Source organism: Heterodontus francisci, chromosome 10, assembly GCF_036365525.1.
Source record: "Heterodontus francisci isolate sHetFra1 chromosome 10, sHetFra1.hap1, whole genome shotgun sequence".
Taxonomy (NCBI): domain Eukaryota; kingdom Metazoa; phylum Chordata; class Chondrichthyes; order Heterodontiformes; family Heterodontidae; genus Heterodontus; species Heterodontus francisci.
The window spans coordinates 46,901,773-46,924,237 of NC_090380.1; the positions used below are offsets into that span (position 1 = coordinate 46,901,773).

General features: G+C 42.5%; 1 protein-coding gene across 5 annotated transcripts in view; it reads left to right on the forward strand.

Annotated features, from left to right (window-relative positions):
- Nucleotides 1-22,465, forward strand: part of dmd (dystrophin) — a 1,950,296-nt gene that overhangs the window by 310,321 nt on the left and 1,617,510 nt on the right. For all 5 annotated transcript variants that reach the window (XM_068040560.1, XM_068040554.1, XM_068040555.1 and 2 more), the window contains exons 4-6: nt 1,320-1,397; nt 10,790-10,882; nt 17,836-18,008. In XM_068040560.1, coding sequence (XP_067896661.1) covers nt 1,320-1,397; nt 10,790-10,882; nt 17,836-18,008 — 344 coding nt within the window. The remainder of the gene's footprint in view (nt 1-1,319; nt 1,398-10,789; nt 10,883-17,835; nt 18,009-22,465) is intronic.

Below are 22,465 nucleotides of genomic sequence, written 5' to 3' on the forward strand. Positions count from 1 at the left end.
AAATGTATTAAACAAGTAAGTTTGACGGGCAGATTTCAAACATGAACCTCCGCCCCTGATTAGGAGTTACTGAGCTGTTGTAACGAGATTGATTTCCAATTATATGTGTATACAGAGCAAATAGCTGTTCTTTCTGATGTATTCATCACCAGTACAGCTCTGCATGTTTATTGGAACACCAGGATCAACTTGCACATGAAATATGCTTTACAAATAATATAGTTTCCAATTGTTCTGGTGTAGAATCTCTGCCATAATAGTTCCCTGAAAGTAGCAACACAGATAGACAGGGTGGTGAAGAAGGCGTATGGCATGCTTGCCTTCATCGGCAAGGCATTGAGTACAAGAGTTGGGACATTACAGTTGTACATGACGTTGGTTAGGCCACATTTGGAGTATTGTGTGCAGTTCTGGTCGCTGCACTACAGGAAAGATCTGATTAAGCTAGAGAGGGTGCAGAAAAGATTCACAAGGATGTTGCCTGGTTTGGAGGGCTTGAGTTATAAAGAGAGATTGGATAAACTGGTACTGTTTTCCCTGGAGCGAAGGAGGCTGAGAGGGGACATGATGGAGGTACATAAAATTATGAGAGGCATAGATAGGGTAGATAGTCAGAGCCTGTTTCCCATGGTAGGGGTGACTAAAACTAGAGGGCATAGGTTTAAGGTGAGAGGGAGGAGGTTTAAAGGGGATTAAAGGGGTAAATTTTTCACACAAAGAATAGTGGGTATCTGGAATGAGCTGCCAGAGGAGATGGTGGAGGCAGGAACAGTAGCGACATTTAAGAGGCATCTGGACAGGTACTTGAATGGGCAAGGCATAGAGGGATATGGAATTAATACAGGCAGGTGGGATTAGTATAGATAGGCATTATGGTCGGCATGGATGAGGTAGGCCAAAGGGCCTGTTTCTATGCTGTACGACTTTATGACTCTAATGTCAGTGGAAACCCTGAACGAACATCTTTGTGCAGATACCAGGCGTCTATCTCCTCGTGTCAAGTCGTGAATGACAAGAATTCATAAGCTGTTGAGAGCTCTTGGAGTTGTCATGCTTGTTTTGTCCTTAGCTTGCAGCACATTGTGCTGAAGCCCACTTAAATCACTCAGTTTGTTCTCAAGTCACTTGTGCTTACAATTCACTGAACTTTGTTACCAAATGAATTTTTAGCTAGAATGTGATTTTATTTCCTTGGCTGCAGAGGATTGGGGTGAGGAGTTAGACAGCCTTCAGCAGATCTCTCTCCAGTTGATGGGAGATAAAAATCTAGATTTTTACTAAAAAATATATCTTTTATCCCTGTGTATTCATAATTCTAGGCAAAAGAAAAGGGATGCACAAGGGTTCATGCGCTGAACAATGTCAACCGAGCACTACAAATTTTGCAGAAGAACAATGTAAGTAGTTGTGTGGTTATGTGAACTGATGGAATCTGGATGATAATCAGACTGTGGTGCACAGAGTTTTAAAGCTGTTGTAGGCCACTGTTTACTGGACTACCAGTTCAAAAGATCAAGTTTATTTTTAAAAAAAACTATAAAATACTGAATTCAAAAAAGAAAATGTAAACAGCTTTCTCCAATTGTTATGATGATAAACTTGCACAATTTTAACCAATTTTCTCTACTTTTGGACAATTCTATCCTCTGGACCAGCTGCGGTTGAGAGAACTGTGAGATGACATGGTCGCAGTGCCAATGCCGCTTTCTAACTTTTTTGTTGAAGATGCATGAGGGCAGTTTAGGGGTGAATTTAATGCTAATCTTCCCTTCCTCTCCCTAGAGAGCCTCAATGCCTTCATAACATCATGAGGCTAAGATTGGGAACTGGGGCATTGAAGGGCAGAACCTGTGGAGGTGCTTTTAGTTTCTTTACTGCTCCATTTACATCAAACAGGATGTTATTGGGTGAAAAATGAAATGCCCTGTTTGCACTAGCTGCAGAATTCACTTTAATTTCCCTAGGTAAGATATTTCTGGTGGTTAGAACTCCCATCTGGAACAGGTGAGAACCTCATTAAATATGAAAACTGGGGTTCGGAGGTATCATTGAGGTGGCAAATCAATTTCCTGACTTTGCTGTCTAACACTACTTCTTGCTCCCACCAACAAAGCATGGGCAGTAACAATTTGTTCACCCATTTCAAATGATATTCAAAGGATTTCTCAGCTGCTTTCAATAAAGTTGATATATTTTTGTTGCACTACCTTGTGGGTACTTGGTCCTTTACAGTTGATATCTGTTATTTTATTTGCTGTCATAACCTCTGGACAGTGAATATATCTGCAGTTTACTCCAGAAAGAATATGTATAAGGAGGCTTTGTTGCTCCACTGAGGCAGTGACTGAGTTACATAGAATTTACAGCACATTTGGCTCAGCAGGTCTATGCTCCACATGAGGTTTTTTTTATATTCTTTAATGGGATGTGGATTTTGCTGGCAAGGTGTTTCCAACCATCTCACCATACGTTGTGCCATTCATCAAGTAGACCAACTGCTAGATCTAGTACAGCACTGCCCATTGTAGTCAAAGTCACTGCAACCCTTAACATCCTAGCCATTGACTCCATCACTCTCCGTTGCAACTGTCTGAGGCTGAACCAGACTGTTCAAACATTGGTGTTATCTTTGACCCCAAGCTGAGCATCCAACCACATATCCACATCATCACGAAGACCGCCTATTTCCACCTCCGTAACATCGCCCAGCTCTGCCCCTGCCTCAACTCATCTGCTGCTGAAACCTTCATCCATGTCTTTGTTACTCTAGACTTGACTGTTCCAGTGCACTCCAGGCTGGCCTCCCATATTCTACCCACCGTAAACCTGAGGTCATCCAAAACTCTGCTGTTGGTGTTCTTCTTCGTGCCGAGTCCCGTTCACCCATCACCCATCACCCCTGTGCTCGTTGACCTACATTGGCTCTCAATTAAGCAATGCCTTGATTTTAAAATTCTCATCCTTGTTTTCAAATCTCTCCAGGTTTTGCCTCCCCCTATCTCTCAATCTCCTGCGGCCCCATAACCCTCCAAGATAACTGTGCTCTTCTAATTCTGGCCTCTTGACATTCCTGGTTTTAATTGCTCCACCAATGTTGGCCATGCCTTCAGGAGCCAAGGTGCTAGGCTCTGGGATTCCCTCCCAAAACCTCTCCGCTTCTCTACCTCTTTCTTCCATTAAGATGCTCCTTAACCCCTACCTCTTCTGGTCATCTACCTTAATATACCCTTAGAACCATAGAAAAGTTACGGCATAGAAGGAGGCCATTCAGCCCATTGTGTCTGCGCTGGCTGAAAAAACTAGCCGTCCAATCTAATCCCACCTACTAGCACCTGGTCCATAGCCTTGCAGGTTACAGCACTTCAGGTGCATCTCCTTATGTGGCTCAGTGTCAAATTTTGTTGATAATGTTTCTGTGAAGTGCCTTGGTACATTTTGTTATGTATATGAATACAGATTGTTATTGTTGTAATTTCTTTGCCTTTGGCTGTTTGCAGCCTGGAACAGGGGATACCAGTAACATCAGTCAGTCTCTGCTTGTACTGAACTGATGACTGGTGTCTTGTTTGCCAGAGCCAACATGTTTATCACCCTCCCCATGGACGTCCAGTAGCAGCAGGAGAAGACTCAAAGGTTGATTAAGATTGCAGGGTTTCCCTATTTACCGGATGGTCATGATTGCACCCGCATCGCAGGCTCCTTCATACAACATGGCCATCTGTATGAAAAACAAATTGTTCCACACCATTAATGTGCAACTGGTGTGTGATGACAGCAGCCCATCTTGCAGGTCTGTGCCTATTGTCCTGCTAGCTGCCATGATTCTATATTGCTTCATTGAACTACTTCCTGCTGTTTGCACCTGTACTGCGAGGTAAAGGCTGGCTGCTTGGAAACAAGACCTCAGCATAATCAATCATCAGGTTAACCAGACTGTCTACGGTTGACTGTAGATGGTCATGCAGAGAGCCCCATGAAAACAGAAGCAGCTAGTGTCATCCAGAACACTATCTGACAGATTTTGAAAGCTCCCTGGCAGGCAGTCCAATGCTTTCATCAATTGCTGGTACACAGATATGCTTTTTAAAGAAAAATACCAGCAATATGAAGTCTGCAACTCTATATTCAGCACAGCTAAGATGGGGGATGACCCTCTGGTAAATTCTTCCCTTGGCACTCCTTGCCGTTGTCACCTGTTCATGTTCACATGCTCCTGGACCACCCCAATGTACTCCCCCTCAAACTCATAGAGGATGCTGATCTCTCTGCTGGTGCTTGGTGTTGTAAAAGTGAGTGATGGTGCATTATCATCAAGATTTTCATCATTGCTCTTCAAGGCAGTAGTGTCTGCATTGTCTCATGGACCTAGAAAAAGGGAAGAGAGAAAGAGTTTGAATGTAGTATAGAGGACACACACTTAGAAGATCACTAATGGCCCGATGTCACAGCGGCTTGTCATGCTGGGGAGGTGAGTGAGTGTCAGACTGAAAGAGAAGAGTTGGGAAAGATGCCCATTAATCCTTGCTAGTACCAACTGTCCAGCTTTGTCACCTCAGATGCTAATTAATATATCTTTTCCCTTTTTCTCAAGGGGGGGCCTCTTCAATAGCCGTGCATTTTCAGATATCCTCCAAAGTTGCTTGCCTCTCTTCTGTTGTATGTGAACTTCTCCTCCAAGAAGAGTGGAAACAGATAAATAAGAGCCCTCGGCAAGGGCTTTCTGCACTCGCCATGTTTATACCTGCTTACAATAGTGGGGCATGATGAAACAGCAAGTGTGGTCATAAGGGATAAATTGAGGGGAGTGATGGCTTTAGAGTATGTAAGTGAAAGCAGAGGCCAGTGCACTTAAGATTTTCTGCTGACTTATGGACAGCCATGAGAAATGGGGAAGGAAATGATCATGTAGAGGTAAAGGTCTGCAAAGGAAACCTGACTGAGCCCGAATGTCGGACCCGGAGGTGCGACCTGACCCGAACCCAACACATTGGGGTCGGGTCGGGCAGCAGGCCAGTACATGGGTAAAGGCTTGCTACCCGACGACATGCGTCGGGTTCGGGTCGGGTCGGGTCAGCTTGCACTTCCGGGTCCGGCATTCAGGCTCAGTCGGGTTTCCTTTGCAGACTTTTAAGGTGGAGTTCTGCAGGGCTGTGCTGAAGGAATGAGAGATGTGAACTGGAGTCTTCTCTTTACACTTTTGGTGGGACAACTAAGTTTCTTTCTGCACTGCAGTCGGGTTCAAGTATAAAGACAGCTTGCATTAAGAACCCTTAAGAACTGACAACAGTGGGCAATTTACTACACAGCTTGACCACATGCAACTTGATGGTGAACTAGAAAATGGGAAAGATTCCCCCACTGACTCCCCTAAATGGTCATTGATCTTGCCTTGCTAACCTCCCACTGGTATCTGGCTGGAAGACCAAAAACAATTCGTGCCTCATCACTTCATGGCGCTCTTATCTCACTGGGTAGCATTTGCCGACTTGTCTCACAGGAATGTCATCTACAGCCGATAATTGAGAAATTAAGTCTACTTCTCTTTCAGTTTTAAATGGCCCATAGCTCTTGCTTAAACCCATTACTGTATCACAGAACATCAAACAACAACAACAACTTGTAGTTACATAGCACCTTTAATTTTCCAAGGTGTTTCACAGGAGCATTGTACAACAAAATATGACACTGATTGACATAAGCAGATATTAGGTCAGATGACCAAAAGCTTGGTCAAAGAGGTAGGTTTTAAGGAGCGTCTTAAAGGAGGAAAGAGAGGTCGAGAGTCGGAGAGGTATAGGGAGAGTATTCCAGAGCTCATGGCAACTGAAGGCATGGCCACCAATGATGAAGCGATTAAAATCAGAGATGCTCAAGAGGCTAGAATTAGAGGAGAGCAGATATCTCAGAGGATTGTGGGGCTGCAAGAGATTACAGAAATGGGTCCAGGGGTGGGGTGGGGGGGGGGAGGTGGGGGCTTGGGGTTGGAGTGGGGGGCGGGAGGGGGGTGCCAATCCAAGGAGAGATTTGAAAACAGGGATGAGAATTTTAAAATGAAGGCATTGCTTAACTGGGAGCGAATGTCGGTCAGTAAGCACAGGAGTGAAAGGTGAACAAGACTTGGTGCAAGTTAAGACACGAACAGCAGAGTTTTGGATGACCTTAAGTTTACAGAGGGTAGAATGTGGGAGAATAGCCAGGCGTGCATTAGAATCATCTAGTCTAGAGTAACGAAGGCATGAATGAGGGTTTCAGCAGTAGATGAAGTGAGACAGGGGTGAAGTCAGGCGATGTTAGAGGTGGAAATGGGTGGTCATAGTGATGATGCGGATATGTGGTCAAAAGCTCATCTCGAGATCAAATATAACGCCAAGGCTGAGAATAGTCTAATTTACTCTCAGACAATTGCCAGGGAAAGGGATTGAGTCAGTAGCTGGGGAACAGAATTTGGAGTGGGGACCGAAAGCAATGGCTTCAGTCTTCCCAATATTTAATTGGACAAAATTTCTGCTCATCCATTACTGGATGTCAGATATAAGCAGTCGGATAATGTAGCGACACTGGAGGTGTTGAGAAAGGTAGACCTGGATGTCGTAAGCATATATGTGAAAACTAACGCTGTGCTTTCTGATGATGTCGCCAAGGGGCAGCATGTAGATGAGAAATAGGAGGGAACCAAGAATAGATCCTTGGAGACACAAAAGGTAATTGTACGAGAGTGAGAAGAATAGCGATTGTAAGTGATACTCTAGTTACGATTAGATAGATAAGAATGGAACCAGTGAGAGCAATGTCATCCAGCTGGACAACAGTGGAGAGACATTGAAGGAGGATGGTGTGGTCAATAGTGTCAAAAGCTGCAGTCAAGTCGAGAAGGACAAGGAGGGAAAGTTTACCTTTGTCACAGTCACATAAGATGTTATTTGTGAATTTGATGAGTCATTTCTGTTCTGTGGCAGGGACAGAAACCTGATTGAAGGATTTAATCATGGAGTTTTGAGACAGATGGGAACAGATTTGGGATATGACAACAAGTTCAAGGACTTTGAAGAGGAAAGGGAGGTTGGGGTGGTGGTTTGCAAGGATGGTGGGGTCAAGGGTTGTTTTTTTGAGGAGGGATTGATGATGGCACATTTAAAGGAGAAAGGGTAAACATCTGAAGAGAGAGAACAGTTAACAATAAAAACAGAAAATGATGGAAATACTCAGCAGTATTGGCAGCATCTTTGGAGAGAGAAACAGAGTTAACTGGCTGAATATTTTTATTGTCGTGGGGGTTCCACCGATGGGTCCGAAAGCGGGAGAGTGGAGCAATGCTATTTCAATGGTCTGCAGGCCCCAGGGGCACATCTTGTCAACAGCTGCTGCTGAGGTGGCTGTTCACATCAGCTCCTTGCTAATTGGAGGGTAGGCAGCTCACCAGTCTCAGCAGTGCCACTGGGAGCAGTGGAAACTGCACCCGGAAGAAGAGGATACCATTGAAGGACAGCGCCCTCCTAATCACATAAGATGGCACGGCGGTGGGAAGATGATGGGCAATCTACCCCTGCTTTCCCTTGCCGTTTTACGGGCCTCGTCCCCCACCTCCCAGCTCGTCGGGTTTGAGGTCGGTGGCCTTTCATCAAAACTAGGAAAAGTTACATGTAAGCTAATGTAAGGACCAAGAGGGGATGTTGGGTGGTCAGCAATTTAGTGGGAATAGGATTGAGGGAACAGCAGGTGGGTCTCATGGACAAAATGAGCTTGGAGAGGGCATGAGGGGAGATAGGAGAGAAACTAGAGAAAGATGCGAGTTCAGGGCAAGGGCATCAATAACATGCTTCTCCAGGATCTCCAGGCTTCTTGAAACAATATGTAGATAGTCCAACTAGGGATGGGGCCGTACTGGACCTGGTATTGAGGAATCAGCCCGGCTAGGTGGTCGAAGTTTCAGTCGGGGAGCATTTCGGAAATAGTGACCATAATTCCATAAGTTTTAAGGTACTTGTAGATAAGGATAAGAGTAGTCCTCGGGTGAAGGTGCTAAATTGGGGGAAGGCTAATTATAACAATATTAGGCAGGAACTGAAGAATTTAGATTGGGGACGGCTATTTGAGGGTAAATCAACATCTGACGTGGGAGTCTTTCAAATGTCAGTTGATTAGAATCCAGGACAGGCATGTTCCTGTGAGGAAGAAGGATAAGTTTGGCAAGTTTCGGGAACCTTGGATAACGAGGGATATTGTGAGCCTAGTCAAAAAGAAAGAGGAAGCATTTGTAAGGGCTGGAAGGCTAGGAACAGATGAAGCCCTTGAGGAATATAAAGACAGTAGGAAGGAACTTAAGCAAGGAGTCAGGAGGGCTAAAAGGGGTCATGAAAAGTCATTGGCAAACAGGATTAAGGAGATTCCCAAGGCTTTTTATACGTATATAAAGAGCAAGAGGGTAACCAGGGAAAGGGTTGGCCCACTCAAGGACAGAGGAGGGAATCTATGTGTGGAGCCAGAGGAAATGGGCGAGGTACTAAATGAGTACTTTGCATCAGTATTCACCAAAGAGAAGGACTTGGTGGATGATGAGTCCAGGGAAGGGAGTGTAGATAGTCTCGGTCATGTCGTTATCAAAAAGGAGGAGGTGTTGGGCGTCTTGCAAAGCATTAAGGTGGATAAGCCCCCAGGGCCTGATGGGATCTACCCCAGAATACTGAGGGAGGCAAGGGAAGAAATTGCTGGGGCCTTGACAGAAATCTTTGTATCCTCATTGGTTACAGGTGAGGCCCCAGAGGACTGGAGAATAGCCAATGTTGTTCCTTTGTTTAAGAAGGGTAGCAAAGATAATCCAGGAAATTATAGGCCGGTGAGCCTTATGTCAGTGGTAGGGAAATTATTAGAGAGGATTCTTCGGGACAGGATTTACTCCCATTTGGAAACAAATGAACTTATTAGTGAGAGGCAACATGTTTTTGTGAAGGGGAGGTCGTGTCTCACTAACCTGATTGAGTTTTTTGAGGAAGTGACGAAGATGATTGATGAAGGAATGGCAGTGGATGTTGTCTATATGGACTTCAGTAAAGCCTTTGACAAGGTCCCTCATGGCAGACTGGTACAAAAGGTGAAGTCACGCGGGATCAGAGGTGAGCTGGCAAGATGGATACAGAACTGGCTCGGACATGGAAGACCGAGGGTAGCAGTGGATGGGTGCTTTTCTGAATGGAGGGCTGTGACGAGTGGTGTTCCGCAGGGATCAGTTTAGTTTAGTTATACAGCACTGAAACAGGCCCTTCGGCCCACCGAGTCTGTGCTGACCATCAACCACCCATTTATACTAATCCTACACTCATTCCATATTCCTACCACATCCCCACCTGTCCCTATATTTCCCTACCACCTACCTATACTAGGGGCAATTATTAATGGCCAATTTACCTATCAACCTGCAAGTCTTTTGGCATGTGGGAGGAAACCGGAGCACCCGGAGGAAACCCACGCAGACACAGGGAGAACTTGCAAACTCCACACAGGCAGTACCTGGATTTGAACCCAGGTCGCTGGAGCTGTGAGGCTGCGGTGCTAACCACTGCGCCACTGTGCCGCCCCAGTGCTGGGACCCTTGCTGTTTGTAGTATATATAAATGATTTGGAGGAAAATGTAGCTGGTCTGATTAGTAAGTTTGCGGACGACACAAAGGTTGGTGGAGTTGCGGATAGTGATGAGGATTGTCAGAGGATACAACAGGATATAGATCGGTTGGAGACTTGGGCGGAAAAATGGCAGATGGAGTTTAATCCGGACAAATGTGAGGTAATGCATTTTGGAAGATCTAATACAGGTGGGAAGTATACAGTAAATGGAAGAACCCTTCGGAGTATTGACCGGCAGAGAGATCTGGGCGTACAGGTAGACAGGTCACTGAAAGTAGTAACGCAGGTGGATAAGGTAGTCAAGAAGACATACGGCATGCTTGCCTACATCAGTCGGGGCATAGAGTATAAAAATTGGCAAGTCATGCTGCAGCTGTACAGAACTTTAGTTAGGCCACACTTAGAATATTGCGTGCAATTCTGGTCGCCACACTACCAGAAGGACGTGGAGGCTTTGGAGAGGGTACAGAAGAGGTTTACCAGGATGTTGCCTGGTCTGGAGGGTATTAGCTATGAGGAGAGGTTGGATAAACTCGGATTGTTTTCACTGGAATGACGGAGGTGGAGGGGCGACATGATAGAGGTTTACAAAGTTATGAGCGGCATGGACAGAGTGGATAGTCAGAAGCTTTTTCCCAGGGTGGAAGAGTCAGTTACTAGGGGACATAGGTTCAAGGTGAGAGGGGCAAAGTTTAGAGGGGATGTGCGAGGCAAGTTCTTTACACAGAGGGTGGTGAGTGCCTGGAACTTGCTGCCGGGGGAGGTGGTGGAAGCAGGTACGATAGCGATGTTTAAGAGGCATCTTGACAAATGCATGAATAGGATGGGAATAGAGGGATACAGTCCCCGGAAGTGCAGAAGGTTTTAGTTTAGACAGGCATCAAGATCGGCGCAGGTTTGGAGGGCCGAATGGCCTGTTCCTGCGCTGTACTTTTCTTTGTTCTTTATTACAACAATTGATTCACTTCGACAATTGCACTCATTCAAGTAACTGTTAACACATTAAACATAGACTCTATATTATGCTTCTGTTTTGGAGTTTGGATTTCTTGTCGAAGATTTTGTCAGTTGCTGGTTGAACAATCCTGGCTGAATTCCTTGGCCAGTCTTTGCAAAAATACGCTGTCAAGCAAACATGCCTAGTTACGTTTATCCTCTGTTGACTCCACAGGTAGACTTGGTAAATATTGGAGGAAGTGATATAGTGGATGGAAATCATAAACTTACCCTGGGTTTGATCTGGAGCATCATCCTTCACTGGCAGGTAAATTAAAAAAACTTCCTTATTCCTTTTTGAAGGGTTCTTCTGACTTCAGTGGGAATTTTCAGTTACATTCAGTCAGAAATGCTTGGCTGCTACAGTGTCATGTTAGTTGCTGTCACTATTTGTCCTTCCATGAGTGTTCCACAGATGCAAACCAGTTTTTCTTTGTATTTTACACAAACAATGTAATGTCAGATCAGTTTTTTTTTGGTGAATGTGTGAATCCAGCATTATTCTCCTTTTCTAATCATAAACCTCTCACTGGGATACAAACTTCCTCTGGCCAAACTGGCCTGCTCCTTGGCTTATACCAATGCTGTTCAGCAGCTGATGAGCACAGAAACCAGGCAAAGACTTTCCTCTGATTTTACCTGGTCTCTGTAGGAATGCAACAAGCAGAGACAGACTGCTGCCTCCGTGGTGTTATGTGGGGAGAGACCTGACCTGTGGTTGATCTTAGCATTCTCGTATGTTACACCATATCATCACCCTGCTCGAAGTGATTATATTGCTATAAAAAAGTTCCCTTTCTGTATCATAGTCTGGTAGGTTTTCTTATAACAATACAGTCGTTTAACAGATGAAATGACGTTTAATGCAACTCCTTAAAGGTGAATAATTATATTTAAAAACACTATTTTTTCCTATAGAAAGTTGTGAGGGTTGCTTTGAAGTGGTAACTCAATCTTGTCAGGGATGTTTCCTTTAATAGATCTGCTACAGTTATGAGTGCATTATGACCTTTACATGACAAAGAGAGTCCGCACTTTATTTTAACTTGTCAGCAGTGGTCCAGTGGCATTTTTAGAAGTGGGTGTATTGTACTTTTTATCTGGAAATTTACTTTCGGAATATTTGGCAGCATGTTTCATTCTATTTGGTGCATTTTCCAGTATTTTGGAGTAGACATGTGAACACGGACCCAGAAGATGTGCACGAGATGACTTGGAAGATTCCCACTTCGTGCGGACCCAGTTGCTAATGCATGTGTACGGACCCAGTTCATGCACGTGGAACTGGTTGATGTGCTTGCGTGTGGACTTACACGCAGACACAGTATACGCGCACACACCCAACTGACCCCACGCAGTATATTTCTACAATTTTAGATCATAACCTCTGCCCCCATTTTGTTTCAGGTTTCTCTGCTAGCTTGTTTATTTTTCTCATTTCTCTCTGGCTTTCCTTACTTTCCGTCTGGACAGCAGCTATCCTGTCATTCATATCTCCTCTAGACACATACTTTGTTAATTTGATTGTCCCATTACCACTCCTTTTGGCCTTGCACTATTAAACCTTTTTTGATTTAATCTTTCCTGCCCTCCATCCTGTCACAGACCTTCCCTTTTGTTCTTGGCCTCGGAGGGGATTCAGCACAGAATGATACTGGGGTTTAAAGGGCTAAATTATGAGGACAGTTTCGATAAACTTGGTTTATATTTCCTTGAATTTAGAAGGTTGAAGTGTGATCTAATTGAGATGTTTAAAATGATAAAAGGATTCAAAAGGATAGATCCAGAGAAACTATTTCTTCTTATTGGGGATTCCAGCCAAAGGGAGGCATAATCAAGTTAGAGCTAGGCCATTTAGGAATGAAATCAGGGAAGCACTTTTTTACACAAAGGGTAGTAAAGATCTCGACTTCTCTCCCCAAAGGGCTGCAGATGCTGGGTCAAGTGACAGTTTTCAGACTGAGATTGTCAGATTTTTACAAAAGCAAAAAACTGAAGATGCTGGAAATGTGAAATAAAAACAGAAACTGCTGGGAATACTCAGCAGGGCTGGCAGCATCTGTGGAGAAAGAAACAGTTACCATTTTGGGCCTGTGACCTTTCATCAGACATCATCTGATGAAAGGTCACTGACCTGAAAAGTTAACCCTGTTTCTCTCTCCACAGATGCTGCCAGCCCTGCTGAGTATTTCCAGCAGTTTCTGTTTTTATTGTCAGATTATTTTTAGGTAAGGGTATCAAGAGCTACAAAGCAAAGGAGGGTAAATTGAGTTGAAGTACAACCATGATCTGATTGAATGGCAGAATAAGCTTGAGGGGCTGAATGATAGACTGCTGTTCCTATGTTCCGAATGAAAGCTGAGTGCCGTTGGAACCTGTGCCAGCACCAGTCAGTCCCTGCAGGAGAGGAGATGACAAGATTATTTAGGCATTTAAAACAAATTCAATTTTAAACAAATGTGAATTACTTTATTGGCACTTCATTTTTACTGCTGTCATCGTGTCCTCTGCAGGATGGGTGCTGATTGTCAGATACTTGAAAAGAAAATGAATGACAAAATCTTTCAGCAAATACAAATTCTGAGTATCGACTTCTATTTTAGTTTAGAACATAATCAATTTAAATGCTCATTTAATTTTCCCATTATTTCAAAGCAGAGATCAAATCATTACCTTTGATATTACTGAGGAAAGATATCTGTATTGGTTCCATTTTTCAAGCACTGGTAATGATTTATATTTGTCTCCACCACAGTGTGTTTTGCAAGATATTGAGTTCTGCAGCATTTAAATCAGAAAATATCTAATAGATAATTCTGTCGGCTGGGTGAGATGGAAGCAGTGACTAGATGCTCTAAATTATTTCCCACACTTGCTGTCAGTTGATTGGCAGTGAGACTGTAGACAGCGAGCTTTGTTTTGCATTTACATTTGAAATGATATTGTCTTTTCTCAGTGTTATTGATGATAAGAATAAGCCTGATCCACTGGCTTTTTTGAAAGTGAGTATCATTTTAGCTGTGGTAAATTAGTAAAGACATGAAAGTGAAGGTGATGGTTATGTTTCCATTATACGGAGTATGAAAAGCCAAATGAGCTCACCAGCTGTGGCAGTGGTAGGCACTAGCCACATGCTTCCTGTGGCTAAGGACTATATTAGGATAAAACAAATTAATGCATGGCTAGAGAAATGGTGCAGGAGGAAGGGCTTCAGATTTCTGGGACATTGGGACCATTTCTGGGCCAGGAAGAACCTGTTCAAGATGAACGGATTGCACCTCAACAGAGCTAGGACCAATGCCCTCCTGCAAAGGTTGACTGGTATTGTGGGGAAAGGTTTAACTAATTTGGCAGGGGGGTGGGCATGAGGATGAAACATTAGTGAGGAGAAACCAGGTGCACAGAGGACTGGGAAAGACAAATAGCACTAGAGTAAAGAATAATTTAGAAATAAGAGAGATCAGAAGGGAGGGGTGCCAATGCAAAGCAGTCAAAGATGGGTTTGGAGAGCCAGTATGTAAATGCATGGAGTGCAGTAAATAAGATTGGTGAGCTGTAGTTACAAGTCACCACATGGACTATGATAGTGTTAGTGGCAATAACAGAGACCTGACTGAACGAAGATGAGGATTGGGAATTTAATATTCTTGGCTGCAAGGTATATAGGAAAACTGGGGAAGGAACAAAAGGAGGACGTGGCAGTATTATAGCACTACAGAGGGATGAGGTCATTGAGGGAACAAAAACCGAGTCTGTTTGGTTGGAATTAAGAAACAACAGGGGAACTGTTATGCTACTGGGTGCATACTACAGGCCACCAAATAATCAGAAGGAAATAGAGGAGCAAAATAATAGGCAATTTGTAGAAAGATTTAAGAACTACAGCATAGTAACAATGGGGTCTTCAATTGTATTAATATAAACTGGTATAGTAAAAGTGTGAAGAAGAGGAAGAATTCCTGAAATAAGTACAAGAGAACTTACATGATCAGTATGTTTCCAGTCCAAAAAGGAAGGAAGCAGTGGTGGATCTATTCTGGCGAATGAAGTCGGGCAAGTGGACCATGTTTCAATGGAATAATATTTGGGGAACAGTGATCATATTATCATCAGGTTTCGAATAGTTATGGAAAATGACAAGGTGCAATCAAGCATAAAAATACTTAACTGGAGAAGGGCTAACCTCAGTGAGTTGTAAAGGGATCTGGCTCAGGTGGATTGGAATCAGAACTGGCAACCAAAACAGTCAATGAACCATGGGTGGCCTTCAAAGCGTAGATGGTTCAGGTACAGAGTAGATATATCACCATGAGGGGGGAAGGAGGGCATCCAAAGCTAACGCTCTCTGGATGAATAATGATATGGAGGTTAAAATGAGACAGAAAAAGAGGGTTTTTACAATTGTAAAGTTAATAATACAGTAGAGAACCAAACTCAATATGGAAAGTACAGGGCAGAGCTTAAATAAAAGGAATAAGAGAGGTAGAGAGTATGAGAAACATTAGTGGCTAATCTGATAAAAGCGAATCCAATAGTTTTTTGAGAAATGCCGAAATAGTATTAGGGTATTCAAAGGAAGGGTGGGCTGACTAGGAACCAAAAAAATATATTTTTGTGGAGGCAGAGGGAATATTTATCTCTTAATCAGCTGCACGAAACATTATCTGGTCATTATCACATTGCTGTTTGTGGGAGTTTGCTCTAAATTGGTTTCCATGTTTCCTACATTACAACAGTGACTACACTTCAAAAGTACTTCATTAGCTGTAACGTGCCTTGGATGTCCTGTGATCATGAAAGGTGCTTGATATGGGCGGCGCAGTGGTTAGCACCGCAGCCTCACAGCTCCAGCGACCTGGGTTTGGTTCTGGGTACTGCTTGTGCGGAGTTTGCAAGTTCTCCCTGTGACCGAGTGGGTTTTCGCCGGGTGCTCCGGTTTCCTCCCACAGCCAAAGACTTGCAGGTTGATAGGTAAATTGGCCATTGTAAATTGCCCCTAGTGGTGGTAGGAGAATGGTGGGGATGTGGTAGGGAATATGGGATTAATGTAGGATTAGTATAAATGGGTGGTTGTTGGTCGGCACAGACTCGGTGGGCCGAAGGGCCTGTTTCAGTGCTGTATCTCTCTATGACTCTATATATATGCAAATCTTTGTTTCTTTATGGGGGTGATGTCAGAGGACTGGATGATGGCAAATTCTGCCCCCCCACCCCACCCCACAACTCCATTTAAACAAGGGACTAGAGATAAACCTGGCATCTACAAGCCAGTCAAGTCATGTCCCTGTGTTGGAGAAACTTTCAGAGAAAGTAATCTGGGACAAAATTAATTGTTATTTGGAAAAATATGGGGTAATAAATGAAAGCTAGCAAGGATTTGTCAAAGCCAAATCATGTTATTGACCAACTTGATCAAGTTCTTTGATTAAGTAATGGAAAGGGCTGATGAGGGTAGTGCAGTTGATGTTGTGTATATGGACTTTCAAAAGGTGTTTGATAAAGTACTATACAATAGACTTGCTAGCAAAATTATAGCCCATAGAGTTCAAAAGACATTGGTAGCATGGAGACAAAATTGGCTAAAGGACAGAAAGCAAACAGTAATGGTGAATTGTTATTTTTAAGACTGGAGGGAAGTAGACAATGGTGTTCACCAGGGTATGGTATTAGGACCCCTGCTCTTGTTAATTTACATTAATGACCTGGGTATACAGGCCATAATTTCAAAGTTTGCAGATTATATACTTGGAAATGTGATAAACAATGAGAAGGATGGTCACTAGGTCAAAATCCTAGAACTCTCTTCCTAACAGCACTGTTGGTGTACCTACATCACATGGACTAGGCGGTTCAAGAAAGCAACACACCACCACCTTCTCAAGGGCAATTCAGGATAGGTAATAAATGCTGGCCTAGCCAGCAATGCCCACATCCCATGAACAAATAAAAAAAACTGGCTTCAGGAGGACATAGTAAAATAGACTGACACTTAGCAGATTAAATTTAATGCAGAAAAGTGCGAAGTGATTCATTTTGGTACAAAGAATGAGGAGAGGCGATATTAATTAAAATGGTATAACTTTGAAGGGGGGTTGCAGGAAAAGAGAGACCTGGGGGTATATGTACACCACCTTTGAAGGTGGTAGAACAAATTGGGAAGTTTTTTTCTAAATATGCATATAAGCTCGAGTTTTTAATACAGAAAAAAGCAAGGAAGTTATGTTAAATCTTTATAAAATGCTAATTAGGGGCTTTGCTATAATACTGTGTTCTATTCTGGGACCACACTTCAGGAAGGATATCATATCCTTAAAGAGGGTGCAGAAGAGATTTACTCGAATGAGAGATGGAGGGACTTCAGCTATTTGGAGAGACTTGAGAAACTGATGGTTTTCTCTGTCGAGTCGAAAAGACTAAGGGAGGATTTAAAAGAGGTGTTCAAAATCATGAATGGTTTTGATAGAGTAAATCAGGACAAACTTTCTAGTGGCAGAAGGGTCGGTAACCAGATTTAAGGTGATTGACAAAACAATTAGAGGTTACGTGAGGAACTTTTTTTTTACACAGCGAGTTGTGATCTGGAATGCATTGCCTGAAAGGGTGATGGAAGCCAATTCAATAGTAACATTTGAAAGAGAATTGGATAAATACTTGACGGGAAATATCTTATCGTGCTATGGTGAAAGAGAAGGGAAATGGGATTAATTGGATAGCTTTACCACAGAGCTGGCACAGACATGATGAAGCCGAATGGCCTCTTCTGTGCTGTTTGTTCTGTGATTTGATGTTGGGAAGTGCCTCTCCCACCAAATAGACCAATGCTTACTGCCAATGAAATTCATTTACCCTGAATAGCAGTTATCTATTTATTGAAAATGAAAACTCATCAGGGGGAATCTATGCTGCCCTATAAAGAATACTTTGTGACAGGCAGCAAAGAGCAATAGTCATGATGACAAACTGCAGCCTGTGATCCAGGCCACCTCGATCTATTGGTTGAAAGATGTGGGGAGAGCAGATGAAATAGCTGGAGAAGGGGTGGGGGTGGTAAATACCAACATAACATATAACTTTTTAGGTTGTGAATATCCCACAATGTTTTACAAGAGGGGGAGAAAATGAAATATTTGAAAATGTTCACGTGTTAATGGTACTGGGGAGACGGAGCTTTGCTGTGAATCTGATACTGTCGTGTTCTGCTAACTTATCTGTCTTTTTAAGGTGAAAGATGTTATGAAAGGCATCATGGCCAACCTGCAGCAGACCAACAGTGAGAAGATTCTGCTGAGCTGGGTGCGTCAGTCGATCCGTAACTACAAACCAGTCAATGTCGTCAATTTCACCTCCAGCTGGTCAGATGGCTTGGCCTTCAATGCTCTCATCCACAGTCACAGGTGAGAAGGAGGCAGGCGCCTTTCTGATTGTTTTGCTGATGGACAGAAATTTTGGCTTAGGATATTTTTGGTCACAATAACATAGACACCAATGAAAATATCAGGAGGTTTGCTATTATAGTGAGCTTATCTCTCATCAAAATTTCAAGAACTGGCACTGATCTGAATAGGAGGTTTGCTCAGCAAGAAAATAAATAAGGATAAGATCTGAAAAGCTTCTGCAAGCTTGCAGGCCTCTTATCACAAGCCACAGAAAATAGCATTAACCTTTTAGGTAGTGCTTCATCTCAGGACCTCACACCTTCCAGAAGGGGGAAGAAATGTTCCACTTTATTGATATAAAATGTTATTCATGGGCTATGAATAGCACAACAATGGAGCTAGAACATCTTTAATAACAATAGACAAAGCTGGAAACACGTATAAGGTCACTCAGCATCTGTGCAGAGAAAAAGACAAATTGACCCTTTATCAGAACTGAAAAAATGATTGATGAACAATTAGTCTAGCAGAATCAGAGCAAAGAAGACTTCAGGTGAAAAAAGCAAACAAAGGAATAAGGAAGCATTTGCCAAACACTTTGTGCTCTCTATAACTATGGCCTTAAGCTTTCTGGATCACCATTTTAATTCCCCTGCTTCCATCTCCACCCTAAGACTCGTTAGCCTTACCATGAAATTCAACACAAGTTCCAGGAACTGCATTATATCTTTCTCCTGAGCAACACTCTCACCTGAATATTGACATCATGGTGCATGGGCGAAAGTGTGGCGAGTCGAAGAGACTTAGCAGTTGGCAGGAAAAAAGACAAAGGCGCAAGGGGAGAGCCAACTGTGTAACAGTCCCGACAAACATATTTTTCTGCAGCACCTGTGGAAGAGCCTGTCACTCTAGAATTGGCCTTTATAGCCACTCCAGGCGCTGCTCCACACACCACTGACCACCTCCAGGCGCTTACCCATTGTCTCTCGAGATAAGGAGGCCAAAGAAGGTGCATATGAATGACTTGTCTGTATTAAGTAGGCCCAGGCCAGCCTGTAGTGGGGCCCTTGTCGGTGGCGTGGATCGCTGTCATGTAAATTACAGTGACCGAGAACATGGCAAGTTGGAACCGAGTGCTAGAATTTTCAAATTTTAACCCCTCAAACTCACCATTTTTGCTGGATGAAGGGGTTAAACTCCTGGCCTTAATGTATTCTACAACAGGTTAACCTTGTTAGCAGTGTACAAAAAAATCATCAAATCATGAACTACATGCAATCAGAATTAGATTGGAGGCTTTCAAAAATAAATGCTGATTCCTCATTGTCAAGTTTAATAGTTGCAGGCTACAAGTCCATTACTCTTTCTAATATTGCACATTCTTGCTTCAAATGCATGCAAAATCAACAGCTCAGTAGTTTAGCCCAGAGGGTGATTCAGTTTATATATTAAATGTTACCATTCTTTCCAGCTATATCAAGTTGTATATCTATAGTGCAGTAAAATTCTTCATTAGAGTGTACTTTCCTCTAGGAAAGAAAAATACAAATTTTCAATGGTGTAAAACCATCTCAGTGTTAATGTCAGAACTAACAGTGTGAACGTAAAATCTAGAAGCCAAAACTGACAGTGACAAACTGGTTAGCATTGTACAATCCTGATTTAATTGACTGAGCAGTCATTGTAGGCCGATTAGCTGAGAAATTTACTAGAGACATTGGAGAAGGCTGTGTTGAACTGAAGCATTGATATTTTTATGTAGCTGGTGCTGTACAATTAGCACAGGGTCTTCGAATAAATATATTGACATTCTGGATTGCAAGCAGGTTATTACTGCCTGATGTGTGCAATGATCTACATAGGAGTACCTTGTCCAGGGTATGTAGGTTACATGGGAGATTGATATGCGAGTCCACTGGCTATGCCTAATATCATTAACATCAGGAAATCAAACTTGAAAGTCATATATCATTTTGTATTCTTTGATAGAAAATTCTAGAGGAACTTGGAAATAAAAACAGCTAATTATTAGGCCATCAATATGAATGTTATTCTGACATAACAGAACTGAAAAGCTGTTGTACATGATTTCATTCAATGTCAGCTGTTTTGTGTCAGCTGTGACTTAGTTTGTAGCACTCTCGCCTTTGAGGCAGAAGGTTGTGGGTTCAAGTCACACTACAGGACTTGAGTCTAACAATCCAGGCTGACATTCCGGTGCAGTACTGGGGGAGTGCTGCACTGTCAGAAGTGCTGTCTTTCCAGTTGAGACATTAAACCGAGGCCCTGTCTGTCCTCTCAGTTGGGTGTGAAAGATCCCAGGCCACTATTTTGAAGTTGTTGCAGGTGAGTTATCCGTGGTGTCCTAGGCAATAGTTATCCCTCAATCAACATTACAAAAACAGATTATCTGGTCATTATCACATTGCTGTCTGTGGAGCTTGTTGTGCAAAAATTAGCTGCTATGTTTCTGCATTACACTTCAAAAAAAAAAAGTACTTTATTAGCTGTAGTGTACTTTAGGGCATTTGGTAGTTATGAACACTGCTATATAAATTCAAGTCTTTCTTTCATGTAAATTAATGGACAGAAAATCAGGCTTAGGGCTGATGTAAAAACAGAAAGTGCTGGAAAAACTCAGCAGATCTGGCAGCATCTGTGGAGAGAGAAGCAGAGTTAACGTTTCAGGTCAGTGACTTCTTCAGAACTGGCTGATGATTTTGTACAATATGCTATTATTCTTCTCTCCTCTAATATAGATTGAGAATTCAATTCATATTAATAGAGGTGGACTTTTAACTTTGCTTCCCTCCCCCTGCAGTCTAGTCTTTCTAAATCCAAGCTTGCCTTTACCTGTCTTATCTCACCATAGTTTTCTCCATGGGACATAGCCCTTCTGTAAATTACAAAGGAAAGAATTTTCAACTGAAATCTGTCAAGAATGGAATGAAATTACCCCTGTAATGGAATAATAGGAAATAGGAGCAGGAATAGGTCATTTAGCCTGTTGAGCCTGCTCCACCATTCAAACAGATCATGACTGATCATCTACCTCTACGCTATTTTTCCCCACTATCCTCATATCCCTTATTATCATTCGTATTCAGAAATCGATTTCTGTCTTCAGCATGCTCAATGATTGAGCTTCCACAGTCTTCTGGGGTAGAGAATTCCAAAGATTCATCACCCTCTGAGTAAAGAAATTCTTCCTCATCTCAGTCTTAAATAGTCTGCCCCTTATTCTGAGACTGTATCCCCTGGTTCTAGACTCACCAGCCAGAGGAAACATCCTATCCATATCTATCCTGTCACGCCCTGTAAGAATTTCGTAAGTTTCAGTTAGAATACAGGTCTCGTTTCGGCAATGTCTCCTCATAAGACAATCTCACCATCCTAGGGATTAGTTTGGTGAACCTCTGTTGCATGGCCAAGTATATCCTTCACTAATGGAAACACTATTCGGTATTTTAACTGGGTTTACAAACTCTTTGAAGAATTATGTTTTTTCCCCTGGTGCCCTGACTCCTGTAGCTTTAAAATAATATATTAAATTGGCGGAAATTCTGGATTGTTGAAAAGAAAGCTCAAGTTCTGAAAACGTTAAAAAATACATGGACTCATACATGTTCCTGGCAAATATGTACAAAGTTGCTGTCTTCACATACGAGGTCATGTCGTTTTCTCTCTAGAAATGCAATCTTTTAAAATGCATGTCTTCCTTTATGTTGCCATTTTGGGTGGGGAAATGTATACTTTGGTAATGATTTAAATTTGACGATGGATGGCCAGGTTTTCCAGTGCCTGGGAAAACCAACAGCTAAAGGGAGGCAGGAGCAGCCAGGTGCAGAGCATTGGCTTTATAAATGGAGGCAGTGTGTTGTCTATTTCACTTAGTAGCTAACATGTGGACGCACAGTAAGCAACCATTATTGAACGAACACCTCCCCGAACAGAGACGGCAGCAGAGATTACACCTCCCAACAGAGAGGGTAGTATAACAAAATGTTCAGGCTTTACAACAAACTACACTCCCCCCACCCCCCGCTTAAAAAAAATTGTACATTAAAATGTAAAATGATACATGATAATTTCCCAGAATACAATAACCATACCTGAAATTTAACAGATTGGGTTGCCTGCTTGTTACTGTAATCACAATTAAAACATATATGACCAGTATTTCAAGTAATTTACATATAAAAAGAAAAGGTTTTTCCTTAACACCAGTATGTCTTTAACAAAGTATTATCATTTAACAAGATGAAATGAAATACACACTTTGAATTAACCTATCAGGATTCTTTCTTTTCCTGTTTGGGTATCTTCTTCCAATTTCATTAATTTGAATCTGCTGTCTCAACATCTCACTCAGTGTCAACCCTGAACTTTAACTTTGACTACCAACTCCACTCAATGGACTGTGAAATTGATTGATTACTCTTAATCAAAGACCCTGACTCACTTTGCTCTACTAG